At 49.9% G+C, this 16,121-nt stretch overlaps 2 protein-coding genes across 2 annotated transcripts; both read right to left on the reverse strand.

Annotated features, from left to right (window-relative positions):
* Nucleotides 1–1,160: 1,160 nt before the first annotated feature.
* On the reverse strand, nt 1,161–10,468 carry pum1 (pumilio RNA-binding family member 1). Its single transcript, XM_049750768.1, has 23 exons — nt 10,299–10,468; nt 8,634–8,805; nt 8,322–8,444; nt 8,035–8,103; nt 7,487–7,589; nt 7,202–7,392; nt 6,887–7,059; nt 6,560–6,818; nt 6,324–6,420; nt 6,136–6,234; nt 5,926–6,071; nt 5,716–5,854; nt 5,494–5,628; nt 5,072–5,380; nt 4,687–4,929; nt 4,332–4,602; nt 4,104–4,233; nt 3,896–4,030; nt 3,474–3,611; nt 3,240–3,365; nt 3,042–3,163; nt 2,669–2,861; nt 1,161–2,485 (listed from the first exon to the last, which is right to left on the reverse strand). The coding sequence occupies exons 1-23, from the start codon at nt 10,451–10,453 to the stop codon at nt 2,354–2,356; spliced, it is 3,660 nt and encodes a 1,219-aa protein (XP_049606725.1). The 5' UTR covers nt 10,454–10,468; the 3' UTR covers nt 1,161–2,353.
* A 325-nt stretch (nt 10,469–10,793) lies between these two features.
* Nucleotides 10,794–15,487, reverse strand: nkain1 (sodium/potassium transporting ATPase interacting 1). Its single transcript, XM_049750792.2, has 8 exons — nt 15,183–15,487; nt 14,572–14,920; nt 13,334–13,471; nt 13,177–13,257; nt 12,350–12,547; nt 12,217–12,277; nt 11,865–11,946; nt 10,794–11,797 (listed from the first exon to the last, which is right to left on the reverse strand). Exons 2-8 carry the CDS (start codon nt 14,623–14,625, stop codon nt 11,788–11,790), a joined length of 624 nt encoding a protein of 207 aa, XP_049606749.1. The 5' UTR covers nt 14,626–14,920; nt 15,183–15,487; the 3' UTR covers nt 10,794–11,787.
* Between the last annotated feature and the right edge of the window lie 634 nt (nt 15,488–16,121).

Consider the following 16,121-nt stretch of genomic DNA (forward strand, 5'->3'; position numbering starts at 1 on the left):
TGTGCTTTTCACAGACTCTACTGCACTGCCGTTGATGATGAGTGGGATGTGTGTTGGTTGTTTCTTTCTGAAGTCCACAGTGATTTCTTTTGTTTTGTTTACGTTGAGAAGCAGATTGTTCCTATCACACCAGGTGATGAGTTGCTGTACCTCCTCTCTGTATGCTGAGTCATCGTTGTCTTTGATGAGGCCCACCACTGTTGTTTCATCTGCAAATTTGATGATGTGATTCGTTTCAAATCTGGCAGAGCAGTCGTGGGTCATCAGCGTGAACAGCAGGGGGGATAGCACACATCCTTGCGGCACACCGGTGTTTATGATGGTGGTCGCTGAGGAGTTGTTTCCGACTCTGACTGTCTGCGGTCTGTTCGTTAGAAAGTCCAGCAGCCAGTTGCACAGTGAAGTGCTGACGCCTATTGTACTCAGCTTATTCACCAGATGTTGGGGGATGACTGTGTTGAACGCAGAGCTGAAGTCAATGAACAGCATCCGCGCGTGACTGTTTTTGTTCTCCAGATGAGCCAGGCAGAGGTGGAGTGCTGTTGCTATGGCGTCATCAGTGGAGCGCTTGGGGCGGTAGGCAAATTGGTATGGGTCCAGAGTAGTGGGGAGGGTGGATGTTAAGTGGGCCTTCACCAGTCTCTCAAAGCACTTCATCATGATGGAAGTGAGTGCTATGGGTCTGTAGTCATTCAGTGATGATGCTGGTGACTTCTTGGGTAGTGGTACGATGGTGGTAGCTTTGAAAATTGCTGGTATGATGGCTTGGTTCAGAGAGGTGTTGTAGATGTCTGTGAGGACATCAGTGAGTGAGTCTGCACAGTCTCTGAGCACGTGCCCGGGTATGTTGTCTGGACCTGCAGCTTTCCTGGGGTTCACCAAACAAATCTTTGAAGAATCTGCTGCATTTGAGAATCGACCCTGCCCCAATTCTGGTGTTTATTTTTTTTCTTGTAAATAAGAGGTAATGCAAACATATGGCATTGTGCTGTCAAACAGACAGTTTGACCCTATTTCACTTTAATTATGCTTTAATACTAAGAATGCTCCTGATCCTCTCAATTATCTATTCTTGAAATCATCAAGAAAATAATAAAAAAGTCATTTAAATCAAGCGCAGGCATTGAATCAAGTAAGCAACAAAGACACAGACACACAGATTTGAATTTTCAACATTTTTGGGGGGTTTTCTTTTTCTGTTTGGTTTCAAAATAAAGATCACACAATTGTTTAGAGACAATCTACAACAGGAGTTACAAAAAATAGTTGCCCAGGCAAGTAAGCATACACAGGTTTTTGTTAACTATACACATATGGTTACAAGGTGTGCTCATAGTAGTAAATATACACAAGGTGGCTTTTTTCTACTTTTTTTTTTTTTTTTTTAAACTTCACCTCAGAAAATGGCTGCCTTTCATCTCTTTTCAACCCCCCAAAAAAAATCATGGACAAGTATGATACAGCACTTACAGCACTAGAGAAATAAGGGGGGTATCTCCTCTGTACAAGTCATGTTTTCTCCCACCAAAAGTGAAGCTTTTCTATTAAAAAGATTTAAAAAAAAGTGTAAAAAAACAAATGAAGTCAGTAGGAGATTTTTCTTTTTAACTTAAGCAGATAAAACCAAGCCTGGTGCGATTTTTTTGTACAAGTACTACACTGTATAGATATAGAAAGGGGAAAACAAAGCAAAAAGCTAAACTTGATATTACAATTTACAATGTACAATAACTCATGTCACAAACCAAAAAGTGAGAATTTACACTGAAATGCACAGGTAAAGTTTTTTCCCCCTTAATTTTTTTATCATCATACCAAAAAAGGGCGGTAAAGCACTTTTACATTACAAGGGTTTACAAATGTACAAGTATACAGTCAGAAGTATGCGTGGTCACTACTAGGGTACATTATAGATACAGATTCAACATCAAAAACCAGAAAAAAACCTACAAAGTTTGTATATATATATTTATATATATATATATTCATATGTACTGTATATGCAAAGATTCTACACCAAGTATACATGTTATATTTATAGAAGCAAGACCAGAAAACTCCCATGCTAAATGACGTGTAGGCTGGTTAGCTCGCGTGTTCGTGTGCACTCCTCTACAATTGGCCGACAAATTAAATAGACATTCCGAATAGTGGTAGGGAGCCAAAAGTTAAATAGGGGGTGGAGAAAAAATAAAATAAAAATTATAATGGGAGAGGTGGAACAGAACCCCGAGGTCAGCAGGCCGGGACTATTGGAAGAGTTACCATGGAAACTGAGGGACTGTGGAAAGGTCTGGGGGTGGTAATTCTTGAAGGGGTTACGACCATATTTGAGGGGTGGTGGTGCCGGGGGTTACATGATGCCATTGGGGGGCACGCACAGGGGTCCCAGGTCCACGCCGTTCTTCATGTAGTACTTCTCCAGCTTGGCCAGGATGTGTTTGCCGTACGTGTACTTCCGCAGCGTGGAGATGTGCGGCCGGATCTGAAAAGCAAATTTGGGGGGAAAAAAAAAAACAAAAAACAAAAAAATCGGTCACTCAAAATTTTCTCTCAAATAAAACTCTTTTAGATTGAGACATTGTTTCATCTTTCAGAATTCAAAAACAAACATCGGATGTTCTCGTGGGCTTTTGCCTTGCATATTTTTTTTGTCCATCTCGCGCACCTTGTGCATGACGATCTTGCGCTGGGTGGGCTCGGCCACGTCGATCATCTTCTGCACTACGTAGTTGGCGTACTGGTCCTTCATCATGGTGTATAAGGCACTGTGGGGGCCCTCAGTCAGGCTGCACACTTCGTCGATCAGCACCGCTCGCTCTGCCCGCGACGCGTGCGTCACGCACTTCTCCACCACGTTGCTAATGGACAGGAATAGTTTTTTTCATTTTTTTTTTTCTTTTCCATTTAAATGACAGTGGCAGCTTGGCTTAGAAAATGAGAACACGGGCAAGGAGCATGACAAGCAGCACTCCCGCCTCCACCACTCTCTAGACCCCGCCCCCTCAAACCCACACACTGCTGCCGCCGCCGTGCGCTACCTGGCAAACTTGTGCTGGCTGAGTCCTAGCACGTTCCCTCTGATCTCCGCCACGATCTTGCTCTTATCTTCGGCTCGGCCGTGCTCCAACACATGCTGGATGACGTAGTTGCCGTATTGGTCCTGCACGAACAAACGCAACAAAGGGTTTGAACCTCGCATGCTGCTCCAATGTGGAGATGTGAAGGTGCGAGCGGACCTGCACAAGCTGCTCCGTGTGCTGGTGGAGCTCCTCCAGGATGGGCAGCGTCTGCTCAGGCAAGCAATGCTCCAGGATGCGCTGGATGACTCGGCAGCCGTACGGATGAGTGGACAAGGCGAACACCTGGTGCAGAAATCAAACGCTAGCTGCACTTATGCTTCTCATGTACAAAGTATTAGGAGGCTGCTGCGGTTTGCGTTGCCATAGCGACACCGCGCAAGCGGCTACTACCTGTCCCTTGAAGGCGTCTATGATGAAGTGCAGCGCATGCGGCTGCACACACTCAATGCACTTCTGCACCACATGGTTGCCATTCTGGTCCTTCACGCACTTGAGCACGTGGCCGTCCAGCTCGCGCACCATCTCGCTCTGACAAAAGATGAGTTACCGTTTGCGAGGAATCAAAGTGCCTCCCAGCAGGCTTTTTTTTTTTTCTTTTCTAGGGCTTAATTGTGGCCAACAAATAGCAGCGCACTTTGAACACCCTTGGTTGCTATTTTAAAGCCCAACTCTACAAAACCATTTTATTAAACATACTTTTCTTGACATAGAGGAAGACCTATGAATGTGTACGATTTTGTGCCATTTTTTTCTCCCCTTGCCGTTTTAGGATTATTTGTGACTCTGTCAGAACGAAAGCGCGTCATACTCACAATGACCTGCTGATCGGACGGGATGAACTCCAGCGCCTTCTGGATGACTCTGCAGCCGTACATCTGCAGGGCCAGCGACAGGACGTGGCCGCGGATGCGCTCAGCCAGCGCCAGCTTCTGGTCCAAGCTGCCAAACTGCACATGAAATGAAGTTTACGTCTCGTGCTATGCTACGAAAAAAGACAGCCCAAAGTACGGTGAGGCATACCTCAAAGAACTTCTGGATAACATAGTTGCCAAAGACGTCCACCATCAGCTGGTAGGCGGCCTGCAGGATTTCACTGAAGACAAGCTGGCGCTCAGCTGGACTGGCTCGTTCTAACTTTAACTGAATGAACCTGCGCGAGAAGTTGACTTAGCATGTTGCTAATATCCTCAAAGACTGTCAAATATTACAGCAGCAACAAGCAAAACGCAAATGTCGCTAAGTGCTAACCTGCTGCCGTGCTGGTCCTGACTGAACTCCATGATGTGTCCGGCGATGTCGCGGAGCTGCAGGTTGGGGTAGCGGTTGTTGCGGAAGTCCTCCAGCAGGCGGCTGCGTCCTGACGGCATTACATCCGACATGCCGTAGCGTAGCCGCGACGACGGGAACAGCTGACTGCTGGGGGAGAAGAGCGACGAGCCCGAGCTGGCGGCGCTGCGGTACTTGGCCTCGGCGCCCGGGGCGGCCGAGATGAACCGCCCGCTCCCGTTGGTCAGGCCGCCTGTGAGGCGGCATCAGACACAGGCGTAAATTTAACTGGACCCAAAAAGTCAGAGAACCCGAGTTGTGTTGTCGCCGACCCTACCCAAATTGAGGTTGGATGAGGAGCTGTGGTTTGAGAGTGAGGGCGGTGGGGTAAGCGAGTGGGACGGGCCCTGGTTGGGTAGTGGCATGCCCACCGGGCCGGGTGAGGGGCTGAAGCCCAGCGTGCCGTTGTAGAAGCCGCTGTGGCCGATGGGCGTGAGGCTGGAGGGTGTGCGCTTGTACAGCTCGCTATTGCCTGTTAGTGAGTCCCGCCGCGAGCCGCTGCCACCGCTAGAGTTGGCCACTCGAGGGAGACAACCACAACAGCCTGGTTAAGTTAACCCTAGTCACATTATTTTACAGAATAGCAGAAGCCACCAAAAAAAAAAAAAAAAAAAAAAAAAAGGATAGTACAAGGTGACATGACATCACAAGGTTGTTGCTACCTGCAGTGCCGAAGCCTCCCAACGTGGCCCCCAACGTGGCGCCCAGGGACGAGGAGGCTTGCTGGCTGAAGCCAAGGGAAGCGGAACCCGGGCCGGGCTGGCCGGAGCCCTGTGAGAAGAGCGAGGAGCTCTGCGAAGACGAGCTGAGCGAGGACGAGCCGTAGAAGGAGCTGCCGCCCAGAGGGCCGCCTCCGGGTCCACCCTGCTGCTGCTGCTGGTGCTGCTGGGACGTCATGGCACGGAAGGGGCCGTTGGCGCCGCCGCCCAGGCCGCCATTGGCGCCGCCCGCCGAGGCTGCCGCAGCAGCAACTGACAAGAGCAAACGTACATATTTAATTGTCTGTGGCTCGCTTTGAATGTTACAATTATTTTATTTTCACTTGAAATAATGTGAGGGTTGAGCCGTCTTCACCATCCTTTACCTGCTTGTGCGGCAGAAGGCGATATGATGACAGAAGCGGGCGCCATAAGACGAACGGGGCCGCTACGAGCTCCAGTGTTGACCACCAGGGCGCCTGTTTGGTCGTAGTAGGCTGCCGGGGCCAGGACCGGGTAACCTGGCAGGGGAAGAAAAAAAAAAAGACGAGCAAAGTGAGGAAAACTAAAGAGCACTGTAAAGAAAACGATCGGTTAAAGAGACTCACCGGGCACTCCTGCAGCGAGCCCCTGCCCGAAGGCAAGGGCGGAGTTGACGGCCGCCGTGGCAACCAGCTGCTCATTTTGCTGGCCTTGCTGCCCCTGGCTGGGAGTTAAGGGACGCTGGTTGCCTCCAGCACGCATCACCTTGTGGGTGGAGAGAAAAATATTGGTCACGTCACGACTTCACGGTCTGAACAAACATTCGTATGGCCGACCTGCTGTTGGTTCTGCTGGCCCTGGTTTGCCGCCTGCTGATTGGCAGAGTTGTTGGCGGCAGCGGCCGCCTGTTGCTGGAACAGATTGGCAGGGTACACGCCCCACGGGGTGACGCCGTAGTATTGAGGAGGCATCACCGCCGGACCTACAAACACGCAATTCGTAAGTCTGCGAACTTCTCTACGTGGGTATCGAGCTGTGACACTTGCCGAGTGTTGCCGCCGCCGCGAGTCCCGCCGCGTAAGGGTCCGTACCGGGCGGGCCGGTGCTGATGATGTAAGGATTGGGGACAAAGGCAGGGGCCAGACCTGGAGACAACAGGTAGAACATCAGAAGCCATAACATCCAATTTCTTCCATTTGTGTGATCATTTGGGCTAAGTGTGACGTTTTCCTACCAATGTGTGGCTGCTGTGCCGCCGCCGCCAAGGCGTACTGCTGCTGCTGGGCGGCAGTCAGCTGCTGCACGGCCAGAGCGTTGTTTCTCTGGAAGAGCTGCCGCACAAAAGAAATACGTGAGCTGGGCCTTAAGATTGCAAAAAATAATCAAAAAGCAATCCATCCGTAACTGCTCAGCCCTCTCTGCTCATCGAGGAGTGGGGGGAGACTCGGAAGGAAGAGGATGTGCTCATACCTGCTGCTGGTTGGTGTAATCAAAGAGTCCCACGGTGGGCGCCGAGTCCATGGGCATCTGCGAGTTGTAGTCAAACTGCAACGGCTCCATCACCGACTCCATCTGGTCCATGGCAACGCCACCCTGGTCCACGCCCGAGAAGTCCTCGGGCGGTTTTGGGCCACCGCCAAGGGGCGTCAGCCCGTCCACGCCGACGCCCCCCGGACCGCCCAGCAGGTCCCCCTCTGGGCCTGGCGGCTGCATGTTGCCCGGCGGGCGGCTGTGGGAAGAACACGGTTGAGGCCTCAAACGTCGCTTGGGCGGAGAAGCTTCTGATGAGAGACGTACCCGAAGTCTTTGACGTCGACGTCCAGGCCGTTCTGCACGGCCAGACCGTTTGGGTTGATGACGTCGTTGATGACATCAGCCTCCACCTCCGCCAGCTCTTTCAACTTTTCCGCCTCAAACGGCACCTTGGGCTTCTCCCGCTTGTCCTCCACCACCTCGCCGTCCCGCTGGCCCTGTGCCATAACACATGACAGAAGCTCCATACACTTGTATAAAAAAAATCTCAAACCTTAAAATGAATTCTTTGACAAGCAGGAAATCAGTCTACTGAGTGTAGTAAAGTAGCAAGAAGAGCTCCAAATGGCAGCGACTCACATAAGGTCCTTTTCGCAGGCAGGAGTCCAACTTGTCGGCGGGCGACGAGGAGAGCACATACTCCACCATGCTGACCCCCAGCCCGCCGCTCTCAGATCGTGGCGACATGACCGAGCCCACGCCCACTTCGCCGCCGTGGAAGCCTTGACCGGGTCGGCGTGACACCATGATGGGCTGTGACACCGAGTGGTCTGCGGGAAACAGGAGCGAGTCTTGAGTGAGGGAAGCGAACATCGAGTGCCGTTTCTTTCACGTTCAATGTGACAAAAAGATCCAAACATCTACCTGAGGCACCCCAGGCGCTGTCCCTCCACTGGTCTAGGAAGATGCCCTTCGGACCATCCTTACCGGAGTCGTCCGTCTCCCAGAATTTCTTGCCGGTGAGCAGCTGCAAGAAAACAAAGCCAGTGGAAAAAAACGGTTCAATAAAAACTTGGACAGAAAAGAAAAATCAATTGTGGGACAGATTTACACTGGATGCTTGCAAACAATTAAATCTACAGGGACGTGCAGGTGACAAAATGTCATTAATATAATAAATAAAAATAGCCCGGCTACACGAAGACAAAGACTCGTGTTTTTGTAAGGTAAAAATTAAGGCAAGGCAAAACTGTTGGGTGCCTTTCTCGTCTTTCCTCGAATCTTGTTTTTCCGGAAAAACAAAGGCAGAGTACGCATATCCCTTTGAAACTGTCCGCCAACTTCCACAAGCCCTCGATTTCCTGTTCATCAAGTCTGCGGTTAGCGTTCGAGTTCGTCCAGGGCCACCAGCCAGAAACAGCCCATGCCATTCGACGCCAGACTTAAAAAGTAAACCATTTTTCTTGTCTCACCTCTCCCATGGTGCGTCCCTCCAAAGCCAGAGCCTGGAAGTCGTGGTTCAACTCGTCCATGGAGCGCACCTGAAGACAAAAATCTGCATCAGCAAAATACATCGTGTGCTTTAAGAGTTGCTTTTTTTCTTTTCTGTAAACCCAAACGGTTAATTTAAGGGACTTTTTTTTCATACTTTGAATCAAAATTAAAATTAATCACGTTATAGAGCCAAATTAGTCGACAAAATCCATTACTCTCCCGGCACGGACTCGAATTGCGTCGATTGTCAAGGCACTGTTAGCACCTGACTGTCATGGATGTTGTCCCCAGTGGGCCAGCGATGTTTTCCGGGCTGCTCGCCGTGCTGCCGCTGGAAGAAGTAGTCCACCATGGCGTCGTCCTGGGAGCGTCCAGCGCCGGCCACACCCTGAGCGGACAAAATGGCGAGGTAACCAAGGTGTTTTTCGGTCGTTCATGAGAATCCCTTTGTTTAGTTTTGGGTGAGTTTGACAATGAAACAGCTTGCACACTTAATTAGAGAATTGTTAGGAAGGAATATCAACACACGGGAAATGTTTTCACCGAGAGTGTGACTTTTCGGTTGGATCGGCCTCACCTGCTGGCTGGGCGGTGCGGCCTGAGGCGTCTGCCCGGTGGGAGGGGCGTGTCCTCCGCTGCTCAGCACCACGGGCATGCTGCTGGGAGACGTAGTTCTATGGTGGGGGCTGAAGGAATCCTGCCAGAGTACCGCTTTCGTCTTCAGCACACACTGCTCATTCCACCACAGCCTGGAAGCAACAAAATAAGCGTTAAGCCATGATGACATCACCACGTGAAAGATAATTCTCAATTATGTCAGCATTTCATCAGGACTTTGAAGCAGGCAAACTGTACAATTGTCTTGCAATACAAATGCATCCATAAACCATCCATGCACAGGTTAAGCGCGAAAACAAACTAAGAGTCTTACTTTGAGTTTAATAATCAACTCAGACATTTCCCTACAGTATAACATGCTGAGCTAATTTCTTTTTCTAGCCTCTTCACACTGCACTTCATTCTGAAAGTATTTGATTGCAGGCATCGGTTTATGGGCACTCACCTGCACAATCTGATTAGAGCCAAAACAAAATGTCTGCCTTGACAATGACAACAATGCTCACTTTCTGATGCAGTCTGACAGATGGATGCTGAGCATGCTAACCCCCACCCCCAAAATAATGCATCACGCACAGGCCCTTCCGTCTTGTACAACCCCCTCTTTACCTTATCCCCTTTAATCTCTTACAAAAAAAAAAAAGACCCCACCAGGTTCATATTGGGCCCTGAAGTGCAGTGAGCCATATTGTTGCATTACATTAGCATGTTAGCTATCTCCAGACATACACGCCTACATTAGACAAAAGACACTAAAGTGATTGTAAAGAAAAATGGAAAAACACGATAAAATGATAAAAAAATCACCGCCCAAAAGAAGCTTTGATGCAAGTGTCAGGTGTTTTTGACGCTACAGCGACGAAGAGGCCGGTAGACAAACACCCGGAAATCCACAACAACTCGGGTCATTCACCGACATGACACGCTTGCGGTACCCGGAAACCAACACCGGGTGGGATGGTGTGGGTCTACCGGGCAATGTATCCATGTCATGTACCCACCACCGGCTCCATTTACGGGGTGTGACAATACACGTTAGCTTCTGCGGGCACTCACGTTTGTCTTCCCCCTTCCACGGCGGACATGACACAACAAAAGCAGGCAGAACGCGCACCGGCAACCGACGATCAATAACCGAAGCTTTCACTCGCTCGTATTCGGCCAGAAGCGAGTTTGGCGAGAGAAAGGACTCGCTCGCTCGCTTGCTCTGTCGGTGTCTAGCAACAATAACACGGCCTGCCCCCTCGGTCGGACTCCACAGTGCTTGCAGCCCCCGGTGAACCGGTGACCAAACATGGGCGCCAAAGTGTGTTTAGTAACAAGCGGCAGCCGCGGTGGTGGTGGTGATCGGCGGGACGGCCAGCCAGGCTCTCTTGCCGGTGTGCCGAACCCCCCGCGGTCGGACAGGTACTCGTGACGCGGGTGCTAACAAAGGGCCGCGAGCTGTCTGGAGCGGAAGACCGACACACAGGAGGAAAGGGGGGGAGGCAGTAAGCTCGGGAGGCGAGTCAGTTACGTCTCTCAAAAGACACCCCTTTAGCCCCATCATGTTGACAAGATCCGCACCGGTGCGTTGCTAAGCGGCGTGTCGAGGTATCGCGCGCTGTCAGCGGGCGGTACTCACCGGCGGAGAGGGTGGATGGTGACGGATTTGGGCCCCAGCTTCTCTCTGACGCCCCAGGATTTCACTCCGACAACATGGCGGCTCGGCGGAGGAGTAGGCGCGAGCGCTGCATGATGGGAAGGGACGGGAGGGCCGGGAGAGAGCGTGCGGTTCATTGCGCCAACCGGGGAGGGGAGGGCCGCACCGGGCCCGCTTTCTTTGTTCGGCTCTGTGTTGCATTTATGGACCTCATTCACGCCGTTAGTCAATGGAGGAATACTGTACCGAAGGGGGCGGTGGCATGTCCATCATGTTTTGTTTATCATACCATACTCGGTAAAAAAAAAAAAAAAAAAAGAGTCATTTAAATCAAAACAAAAACATTGCGGGTGGCTTCGGGGAAACACTGCCGCAAAGCGTTTGGGGGTGACGTAATGCAGACTGTTGCCATGGTAACAGTGTTTCCATCGACTTCGTATTTTTAGCATGAAAACAACCTGATGAGAATTTCAAATGTTATTTAGTTAAATTGCCATTTATTACAATAATGTCTGTCAATGCTAACAAGACAATAACTTAAAACAATTCATCTCAAAAGCCTTCATTGAAATGTCAAAATGAATCCAATGCGGACACAATTCTAATTTTTCATGTAGAAAGTGTCGTTTTTATTATTTCAAACGGTACAGTGCACCTTTACTTCAAGGTGTTCGCCTCATACCTGTCTCACTTCTTTGCTCCTCCCGTCTCCTGTTTGACAGACAAAAAGTGTCCGTGCCCGTTGAGATTTTTGAGAGTGAGACCAACAAGAGACACAGGTATGAAGAAAAAAAGATACCCCCCACATCCCCTGGACACCCCAATGTAGGACCCTCTTTTTCTCATCCAAATCAATTATTGGCTTGTTATTTACATGCAGAGTTCCCCTCCCCCCGACACACTAATACGCGGTCCCAAAGCCATCTGCACCCGACCAACCCCACTAAGGTCAAATTCACCCTGGGCATCGGAGATAGATGCACATCGGTAAATTGTGAAACAGGGATGTTTGCCGACTGTTCGCAGACAGCTTTGGGATCTTAAGACTGCTCTAGTTTGACATCAACACATTCTAAAATGACAATGAGCCGTGCCTTATTTATTTTGTTTTTTAAATTACGTGACCCTCCCTCCCACAATAACGATGGTGCGAGGTGCAATCTGAAAGCACCATTTAATCCCGTGACACACACACACACACACACGCACACACTGAAGTACACTACACACATTTGTGTTGCTAGCTGGTAAAGATGTGTGTCGCCGGTGACTTTCTCCTTATTCCAGTTCATCCATCTGCCCGTCCATCCAACATGCTGGTTCATCCCTGAGCTTGGTACATTCCATTCAGGGATGGTAATCTTACTCAGGCGCACACACTCTCACACATTTTCTCCAAGGCGGGGGTAAGCAAGTCCTCTAACTACCTCGTACCATCTGTAGTGATGCTGTTCTGTTTTGCAAGTGTCCGTTAGCCAGCCCTGGAGGACGTAGAGGACAGTTAGGACCGCACAGAAGAAGCCGAGGACGATGGCCAGTCCCACTTACGTGTAGAGAGGCTGGAGCTGGAGATGCGAGGACTTCTGCGGAGGCTGATAGCCGTACGAGTCGAAACCTCCGATGAAGTCGACTTGGCGAGCGAGAGAAAGAAAGGATTCATTTTAGTTTGACAACCATGAAATGGCCAAGAGACTGCTCCCCACAAGGACAACAAAACGCCCGACCATGTGTCTCTTGTTCCATGTCACAGGCATTAAACGCGCAGATGGTTCACACTTAAGAGTGGAGGCGGGAATACTCTAATCACATGCTCGGATCACGAGGGAATCCCGGAAATCGGCCATATTAGAACCCGGACGACACTCAAGGTTTTCCCAGACAAGAAAGTAAAAAGACTCACAACTGTCCTCGTCATCCTGGAAGACTTTGCTCACGTAGCACGCGTACACGAAACCAAAAAGCTGTTGAAAAGCAAGCGAGTCAGAGATTACGGACCGTGTGTGGCGTGTTTACAGTCAGGCGTGTGCACTTACGGCCAGCAGGACCTGGACGGCCGAGCTCAGCACTTCGATGTACTGATAGTCCAGCAGGCAGCCGGAGACGGTGATGACGTGGTGGTCGTCAGGGGCCAAGTGTGAGTCCGGCACCATCGTCACCAGGCAACCGGGACCGTGCTCCATCCACCACGAGCGGTGCAGGGACGTGTTGAACGTCATAAGGAAGTCCCTGTCCTACACATATTCATAAAAAAAAAAATTATATATCAAAATAGCTCCTTTTCCTGAACTGACTTTTTTAGACTTCAGATTGGCTTGAATGGCTTTAGGGGTTGATGTTAACAGCGCCCCCTATTGCCTCAATATTGTTTTCCACTCATGTTTTTTTTTTCTCAATATTTTTTGTTCCCTCAACAAAATTCCAGTGAAAAAAAAAAAGTCTCACAACTCTTAACATAGCAAGCTGCCCTCTGGGTGAATCCTCTTGTAGATCATTGTCATGTCCGTATAAATATTATAAAGAGAACTTTGATGAGGCCGCCTCAGATGGAAGGTTCTGATGTAATGGCGTGCAAGGCTGTAATTGTTACATTCGTGTCTAATGGGGAAGGACTTCATCTTAACTTGCGGTTGTCTCTAAAATAGCCGATGGGGGGGAAAAAAACCCGTAAAAAGCGTGAGGGATGTGCCCCGAGCGACGTTGCAGTTGCTGGAATATGGTCCACTACTTTCAAAACCACCAGGGAAGAGAGGAAAAGAAGGGGGGGGGGGGGCACTTTGGTGTTCTTATTTTTCCCCTCGTCTTCGCTACTCTGCTTTTATTATTCAACACAAGAGCGATGCAATTGAAAAGGAGAACTGACCTGAGACAGGTTGCCCACCTCCAGGTAGAAGCAGATGATGAAGGAGTTCCAGCCCACCCACAGCACCAGCCACACTGCATACTACAAACACACAACAAGACCGCCCGCCTCAGAGTATGGTATTCGGAGGAGCCCAACTTGTCGGGCAGGTACTCACAAAGATGAGGTATCTGAAGCGGAACTGCGCCGTGCCGAACATGCCCAGGATGACGGCCATGATGTGCAAGAAGTTGGCTAGGATGGGCGCCCATTGGTAGCCCAGGAAGTCAAAGACCTGCCTTTGCAGGGCGGCCACCTGGGAATGGCCACGAGAACCAGAAGGTCAGTTAGCGACGCGCAATGCTGCGGTTGTTGCTACGGTAACTGCCCCCCCCCCCCCCGCACTAATAAGGATGTACGGGCCACAATCCCAACAATGGCCTCCGCCGCACACGCACACACACACACACACACACACACACGCACACACACACAAGGCCAGCGTCGCGGCGGGCTCATGTTACACGCTTACTACAAATTGGACAAAACAAAACAAAAATCTATTTTTAGATGCAAGGAGCGGCTAAGTTTAACTCCAGAATGGACACCAGATGGCAAATGGGGGCCCTCCGGAGCATGTTTGAGGGCTAAGAATTCACCCAACACACGCAGCTGCAGCTCAAAGCATTGACTGTACTAGACAAAAAAAAAAAAAAGTCTGATCAGCCGGCATGTAGCACGCCGCTTTAATTATACCCCCGAGCAGCAAACCTCAGCGAACATGGATGTGAGGCGTTTAAGGAAACTCTGCCTGTATCCACATAGAACTACGATGTACTGATAGCAGCTGAAATGCAATTTATGAGCCGTTCCTATCAAAAAAACTCCAAGAAGCAAAAAAAAGGGGTGTTTCTATCGCAGCCTTCGGAAAAGCGTCCATTTGCCGCATAATCGGTCTATCTTGGGAGATAACGCAATATCTTGTATGTAATCTCTTTGATTTATTAGTCTTACTATACTTGTAACAACACCGCCCTGCGTAAATCATTTTGATATCGGTTTTACCGGGAGCAACAACAGTTCTGGGCCCCCAACACATAAATACTCAAGATATCCAGCCATACGCTGGGCTTCAACCTGATTAACGTTGCAGTTTCCCCAAAGCAAATTTTCATCACCCAGTTGAAATCTGGATGTGCTTTGACTTGACATATTACAGGCTGCTTCTGTTCAAGTCAACATTGAAGGTCAAATGTCATTCAAACTGGATCCAATCATTTGACAGTTTACATTCATTTGACATTCCATTCAAACTGGATCAGCTCTGGTTTAAAACTGGCTTTGGACTTCAAAATGGAAGGATTGGTGTTTGATGTGACTCAACGTGTGTTCAATAAAGCAGAAGGCTGCACTCACCAGCTGCAGGGAGCATATGACCAGCAGCGTGCATCTCCCGTCGCACTTCCCCATCTTGGAGGGCTCGGCACGCGGCGTGGGGCCGCGCAGGCTCCGGGGGAAGGACGGTTCCCCGCTCAGATCCAGACTTGCCTGGCCGAGTCAGCTCACACCATTCCGGGGACCCCCCTGCCGCCTCCTTCGTCTTCCTCCGAGCCTGGACCGCCGCTTGCCCTCACAACCGGTGACCCATTTTATGCTAAAATTTTCAAATTATTTTCGTCTTCTTCCAGCGGTTGGAGGAGCCGGGCCCGCTGCGGTTAGACCACCAGCGATAAGCGAATCACCTCGGCCACACCTTCCAGAGGGTCTGGAGGAAGGAGGGAGGTGGAGTGGGGGGGGGGCATACACACACACACACATACAAAGGCACAAAGAGAGGTGGAAAAGTGTTATGATGGGCCCCAGGCTGCAGACAGAAATGAGCATCATATGATAGCGGGATCACACGGGGACGGCGGCATCGGAGGGAAGCCAGCCAGCCAGCCACCCAGCCAGCAAGCAGCGTTGCTTCGGTGGCTCCGGCCTGCCCGCCCGGCGACCGACGCACAAAGCAGCCCGTTGTGACTCACCACGTTCGAATGAACAACAATCGCGGCCCCCCTCGGAGGCTCCTGCGCGCACCACCTTCTCGTTCCGTCGTCTCCCTCCGACAAAACCGGACAGATCCCGTTTGGGGATTCCGGTGAGGGAGAAAAATACCAGGTTGCCTCGCTTCGTCTCTCCGCGCCGTCTTTTGTCAACAATCGGTGCCGGGGCGTGCAAAGGAGGAGCCGGAGGAGCGAGGGGAAAGAGGCGGGCGGGAGAGCGAGGAGGAGGCGACGGTGGTGGTAGAAGTGAAGCGGGGGGGTTGGGGGCTGGCCGTGGAGGCGACCCCCCTCGAGGAGGAGCTGCGTGTATACTACAGGGGAGGAGTAAAAAAAAAAAAAAAAAGGCAACAAAAGAGGAGAGGGGGGGAAAAAAAAGACGCACGCCGGATGGATGGAGCGAGGCGCGGCGAGAGCGCACCTTCGGATACTCGCATCACTTCCACTGTCATCAACTTATTACGCAATTAGAAAATGTCTTATACGTAAATAAACACTGCTGTAATATAAACCGAATATGTGAAATAAAACTGTTTGAAAATCTGAGATTAATTTGGGGGTTGACATCACGTTTAAATATTGTTTATACCATTTTCCGTTCAAACTGGATCCAATATGAATTAAACATTCGTTTCAAAAAGTGCATACAAATTGCATAAACATCGTAGCAAACCTGGATTACATATATTCATGCAGAAAGCTGAGACCGTCACCATAAAGCAAAATTGATTCCAAACCGGGTCAGATCTGGGATAAAATTAGTAAGCTACCTTAAAGACCACAAAAAGCACATTTACCTCAAAACTGCATACGCAACAGTGAATAAAATTGATAAACATTTGAGTTGACAGAGTGGTAGACTTATCCATTGCTGGTCAGGCAAATAATGCTTTATAATAAATATGCTTAATAATCATAATGTCA

This window comes from Syngnathus scovelli, chromosome 19 (genome assembly GCF_024217435.2).
Source record: "Syngnathus scovelli strain Florida chromosome 19, RoL_Ssco_1.2, whole genome shotgun sequence".
Lineage (NCBI taxonomy): Eukaryota > Metazoa > Chordata > Actinopteri > Syngnathiformes > Syngnathidae > Syngnathus > Syngnathus scovelli.

What these genes read in the sequence shown, in the direction of transcription:
- pum1 (XM_049750768.1), bottom strand. Translation starts at nt 10,453, where the DNA reads ATGAACCGCACGCTCTCTCCCGGCCCTCCCGTCCCTTCCCATCATGCA. An exon ending in ACCATCCACCCTCTCCGCCG is followed by an intron (nt 8,806 to 10,298) that starts GTGAGTACCGCC and finishes TGTTGCTTCCAG; the next exon opens with GCTGTGGTGGAATGAGCAGT. An exon ending in GTCGACGTCAAAGACTTCGG is followed by an intron (nt 6,819 to 6,886) that starts GTACGTCTCTCA and finishes TTCTTCCCACAG; the next exon opens with CCGCCCGCCGGGCAACATGC.
- nkain1 (XM_049750792.2), bottom strand. Translation starts at nt 14,625, where the DNA reads ATGGGGAAGTGCGACGGGAGATGCACGCTGCTGGTCATATGCTCCCTG. An exon ending in TCATATGCTCCCTGCAGCTG is followed by an intron (nt 13,472 to 14,571) that starts GTGAGTGCAGCC and finishes GGCCATTCCCAG; the next exon opens with GTGGCCGCCCTGCAAAGGCA. An exon ending in CCAGGATGACGAGGACAGTT is followed by an intron (nt 11,947 to 12,216) that starts GTGAGTCTTTTT and finishes TCGCTCGCCAAG; the next exon opens with TCGACTTCATCGGAGGTTTC.